General features: G+C 35.6%; 1 protein-coding gene across 1 annotated transcript in view; it reads left to right on the top strand.

Moving 5' to 3' along the window:
• Cp7Fa (Chorion protein a at 7F) overlaps window positions 1-5321 on the top strand; it is a 28822-nt gene extending 23501 nt beyond the window's left edge. Inside the window, exon 5 of the mRNA XM_072524930.1 lies at window positions 4697-5321. Within this exon, the coding sequence (XP_072381031.1) occupies window positions 4697-5091 (395 nt within the window). The 3' untranslated portion in view covers window positions 5092-5321. The remainder of the gene's footprint in view (window positions 1-4696) is intronic.
• Window positions 5322-6000: the final 679 nt, after the last annotated feature.

A 6000-nucleotide genomic window follows, 5' to 3' on the forward strand; every position in this document is an offset into this window, starting at 1 on the left:
GTAGCAATACTTGAAACATTACCTTTAATACATTAATTTTCTTTTACGTTTCCATAGAAAATAGTGCTTTTCTATTTCCAAGGTTTCTCTGAAAAACAAGCTGCTATTGACTAATTTTTTCGTCACACTTATTGCTAATTAACGGCATTGCTTATCAAACCAATGAGTTTACTATTGCTACATTTATTAACGTATGGTTTCTTAATGTGATTAGATATGCAGACGATACAGTAATTCTGTCAGATAGTATTGAAGATCTCCAAAATTCTGCTTGATCGTATTCACGAGGTAGGAGGGGAAATGGGCATAAAAATAAACTCAAACAAAACCAAATGTTAAGTGTGTAGTCGTGACCTACATCCCGATGCAAAACTTCAATTAAACGGAGTCCAAGTTGAAGAAAGTTCACAAAATGACATATTTGGGAACTGTGATAACGGACCAACTAGATCCGGACATAGAAATAAAACGTAGAATAGCAATGACTAAAACTACTTTTATGAAAATGAAGTCATTTCTTTGCAATAATCAACTCAGTTTAGAACTAAGACAAAGAATGGTTAAGTATTATGTTTGGTACGTACTTTTGTATAGTGCAGAAGTGTGGACGCTAAAAGTATCGATCATGAACAAAATTGAAGCATTGGAAATGTGGGTTCATAGACGAATGCTGAAGATACCTTGGACAGCAAGGAAAACTAATGAAAGTACTACAGAGCGTCAACAAAGATAGAGAACTGCTAAAGACTGTTAAACATCGAAAAATGTCTTATCTGGGACATATAGTAAGGGGAAGTCGATATAAAATATTACAATTGACCCTTAAAGGTAAAATAGACGGCCGTAGAGGTGTAGGAAGAAAACAAGTTTTTTGGTTAAAAAACATTCGTGAATGGACACAGATATCAAATGCAGGACAATTATTCCATATTGCCGAAGATCGAAAAGCCTTCGCAATGGTGATCGCCAACGTCGAATAATTCTGATATGGCACGCGAAGAAGAAGAAGAATGGTTTCTTAGTGAGAGAAGTAAATTTGATTTTGACCTATACGATCGAATATTTAATTGAATAGAACAATGAATTAATTTGGTATATTTTTATTATTGTTTTTGACTTGGTATATTGCTTTTGTCACTGGAGCTGTTAAGATTGATGGTACAATATTTTAATTTAAGTTAGGTAGTTCTTCCTGATCATCTTTAAAAATAAGGCTTTAACTTAGTTTTCTCATTTGTCCATTACTTCTTCTTTAAAAGATCGTATATGACCTTAATTATAAGTCCATATGCAGTAACATACACGGCAGAGACAAGACCTGACAAATGACTAAAACGAGACGACTACTAGAAACAACAGAGATGAAAAGACTTCAGAAAAGAATATCAGGGAAAAGTCTGTTGGATAAGGAGAGAAGCGAAAACATAAGAAGCGCATGTAATATAGAAGACATCAATGGATGGGTGGCAAAACGGAAACAGGAGTGGAACGAACACATTAGTAGAATGGCAGAGAATAGCATAGTATGAATAGCACGATATAAGTCACCAAATGGACGAAGAAGTATTGGCAGACCAAGAAAAAGATGGTGCGATAATTTAAACAAATTAGGAGGCTAATATTGAAGAAGAAATAGGCTTTAAAGCCTACATACAAGAAGAAAGAAGAAGAAGATCACGTGGTCAAAAATTCGGTCCATTAAAAAGAGATGCAGAGACTGATTTCCGTCAGTTGTCTCTGTCGTACTGGGGGATCGACTCTGTATTGCAACGTTTAATCTATTTGTATTATATGTCTATGATTATGTGGTTGCAATCTCTTAACCTCTTTGAGAGATCGAACCTGCTAGAAATCCTTTAAATAGCTTTAATTCAGGAATTACTGTCTACTGTCATGTCCCAAGTTGATCCGCAGTTACTTATGTGGCTACGTCTTATTCGTTCCTGTCCTGCCTATCTACACAACCTTTCCTTATAAGTCACTGCGATGAGTAATGTTGGGGGGTTGAAGACTTCAACGCCATTCTTCTCTACTGTGCCATCGTCGTTGTGATCTTCATCGGTAACTTCGCAGGCAGAGTTATTTACGTCAATAAAAGTAGATACAAGTACCTAGCAAAATCTTATACTTCTTATGAAAGTCCCTCTTCAAGTTAATCTATTTCTACTTCTTTCCACTAGACATTAACAAAATAAAAGATATAACAAAAACATAAAGGACGATTTTTGGAAAGTCGCTATCTAGAAAACAAACCGTATACTAATTCTAACCTTATGAGTCTCAAGTAAAACAATTATAATGTATATAAAGGCATCGCAGATATAAAAGTTTGTAAAGAAATTCACAGAACCACAAGAAGCCACTAAACGTTCAAAGCCAGGTGTGAATCTTCAAAGTGTCAAGATGATTTAAAATTTTAAGATGTAATTGAAAGTATTACGAGGATACACTAGGACTGGAAAAAGTGATAATCAAAAACATAAAATCGATAAAGAGGTTCGGTCCAGAATAATGATCATTTGGGGAGAATTAAACGATGTTATATTGTGTGCTTCTAGTCATGATTTACGACGCCAGAACGTTTTCCTTAATCCAGGCTACAGCAATTATACTCAGAGTAACTCAAAGAAGAATGGAACGCTCGCTTCTTGGACTGAATCTGATAGATAGGGTTAAAAACGAAGAAATAAGGACAGGCGTCACAGATATCATAGAAGGCATAGCATGGCTGAAGTGAAACTGGGCGGGCCATTTGGGTAGAATGAATGACGGGCGGTAAACCCAAAAAATACATTGTGAAGACCACGAGCCGAGACTGGAGACAGAAGGGTAGACCACCTACACGACGGAAAAACGACGTAAAAAGAATAGCTGGCTATTGGCTGTAAAGCCAATTAGGCAACAAAGCAACATTATATATGAACATGGCATAATACCGCATGACTGGCTAACATCCACATATATAACTCTTCCTAAAAAACAAAAAGCAAGGAAATGTGAAGACCATCGAAGTGTATCCCTAATGGGTTATGCCGCTAAGATTTTTATGCGATTAATTTATAGCCGAGTTCAAAATAAGTGTGAAGAATACCTGAGTCGTTCTCAATATGGCTTTAGAAAGGGTACAGGCACCAGAGAAGCAATTATGGGATTGACACTGATGGCAGAAAGGTATCTTGAGGTTCATAAACGGCTGTATGTGTGTTTTGTCGATTATAGAAAGGCCTTTGTCCGCATCAAACACGGAAAATTGATCGAGGTGCTAAAAGAAGTAGGGTTGGACAAACACGACATAGCTATCATAAGTAATACATACTGGAACCACACAGGATGCGTTCGAACAGAGAACGGAAACACCAAGTACATTAACATAGAACAAGGAGTGCGTCAAGGGTGCATTTTATCCCCCTATTATTTAATGTATATGCCGAACATATAATTAGAGCTTCTCTTGAAGATCATCCTGAAGTTGCCAGAGCCAACGGAGTCATCATTAACAATATAAGATATGCCGATGACACCGTCGTATTAGCAGAAACAGAAGACCTACTAAAAATATTGATGAACATATTATCAGAAGAGTCACAGGCTAGGCTTGGATATTAACTTTTCCAAAACCAAAATTCTGGTATTTCACAAAAACCTCCATGAATAAGCTACACCTAACATACAAATCAATTGTATCACCCTTCAAAGTTCCCAAAGCTTCATATACCTGGGCAGAGAACTAAATAATCTCCACTAGAGACCACTCAAAAGAAATTAGAAGACACATTGAAATAGCAAGATCTGGTTTCATGAATATGCGTAAAATGCTCTCTAACCCCAAGCTATCAGTCTCAATAAGATTGAGAACGCTAAAGTGTTGTGTGGTCTCTATTACTATATGGCTGTGAGACCTGGACATTAAAACAGTATGACGTCATTTGAAATGTGGATGTACCGCCGAATGCTAAGAATAAGCTGCACCAGCAGAACTACTAATGAAAAAGTACTGAGAGCAATGAACACACGCCCTCATCTGGTCAATACTATCAAAATTGGAAAGACGTCATATCTAGGACACATAATGCGCCATAGGGAATTTGAGCAGCTCCAGGTAATATTAAAGGGCAATATTGAAGGTAAAAGGGGCATAGGATGAAAGAAAAAATCTTGGCTACGAAACATCAGAGATTGGACCCACACAAAAGGAAATGAATTAATTCATCAAGCCCAGAACAGAGAGAAATTTGCCATATTGATCGGCAATCTCAACAGAGAAGGCACTTAGGAGGAGGAGGATTGGCTGTAAGAAGCTCAAGACCTATAGATTTGGAAGAAATTAGGGGAGGCCTAAGTTCAACTTTGGAAGCAGAAGGCTGGGTGATGATAATATTAATACAAATCAGTGGCTTAGTGATAGAGACAAAACTGATTTACTAAATTATTGTTACAGAACAAAATCACTCAAAAATGGTAAATTTGTTTTAAGATCCATAATAAATTAAATTAATAAATAAACCAGATTAGAATTTCAACAAAACATAAAGAAAAGTATGAAAGTGGTATATTAATGGCAACAAAAATGGCAATGTAGCGAAGATACCAAGAGTAAATGAAAAACAAAGGTCATAAGAGTAAACGTAAGCAAGGACCATAAATAAAAACTTTATCATAATAATTTATTCAGATAATTTATTATTTATTTTTGCAGCACCCAAACCTTGCCTAACCGAAGTACCAGCCCACAAGGCCACATGCCACGGAGATGTCTCAACCAACTGCGGCTGTGGTCACTACCAACACGGCCACCACCATGGTTGCGGTGGCCACGCGTGCGGTCAAATCGGCGGGTGCGTATCCTGCGGTGGCCACAAATGCGACTGCAAGATTATTCCGGGAGATGTCAAATACGAGTGCAAGCCTAAACCACAACAAATCTGCTTGAAACCACCAGTGGTTCCAGACAGCTGCGAATCTGCTGAGATCGAAATCGAAGAAGATGATGGCCACCAAGTTAAGTGTGCATGCGTTCCGGTTTGCGTCAAGCAGCATCACTGCAATCACTCATGCAAGAAAACTTGCGTCACCATTGAAAAACTATGTTAAAACTATGTTAATATCATTTTGCAAGCAATTGTATGACACTGATATATGAATGTTATGATTTAGTTTTTTTTTATTTTGTTCAGTAATTTTTATTTTTGTTTTAGTTTTCTTTTCTAACATTTCAATAATTGTCGAATAGCCTGTCGAAGTAAATGAGTAGTCTACATGACTAGCGTTTTTAAAAGTAGACCAGCGTTTTTTATTGTATTTTATTGAAATGTTATATCGTTAAGTCCCTTATTTTGCATTGTAGTATATTTTTTTCTGGGTGAATTGCTTTTTTTTTTAAATTCTGTATTACTTCTTGAACTTAATATACATAATAATATACTTTGTAAACAATTTTTATTTTAATAGAACTAGTTTTAACATTTTCAAATAATAACACGTTATCTAATAAAACTTTAATGCATTATATTAAAAACAAGGACGCAACAAATATACTTCAAGTAGTACAATTTTTTCGGTTTTTATAATGTTTGTTTTTGTTTCTCTAATTTTTTTTTAACTTTTTTTATATTTCAGTTTTTTTTTTAATTTAGTTATAGTTAGTCGATCTGTGATCTTTTTTTTATTTATACTTTAGGTTTATTTTTAAGTCTCATTTGTCCTGTGATTTATTTTTAGTTATTTTTAAGTTTACTTTTTTTTACTGAATTGTATCAATTTTTTTGTATATATTATTTTAGGTTTTGTTTTGGCGCACACGCGTTTCTTTATCTGTGATTTTAATTTTAAGTTACTTTAGTTACTTATATAATTGCTTGTGAAATTAAAAGCAATGACTGTAAATGTTTTGTTTCTATTTTCCCAGTATCCTTGTATAAACTTACCTTTCGAAAGCCAGTGGCGGCTGGTAAGGAAGGGCTTCGGGACGCCGCACAGTGGGCGTGTAGCGTATAGCATTGT

The sequence above is a fragment of the Diabrotica undecimpunctata genome, chromosome 3 (assembly GCF_040954645.1).
Source record: "Diabrotica undecimpunctata isolate CICGRU chromosome 3, icDiaUnde3, whole genome shotgun sequence".
NCBI lineage: Eukaryota > Metazoa > Arthropoda > Insecta > Coleoptera > Chrysomelidae > Diabrotica > Diabrotica undecimpunctata.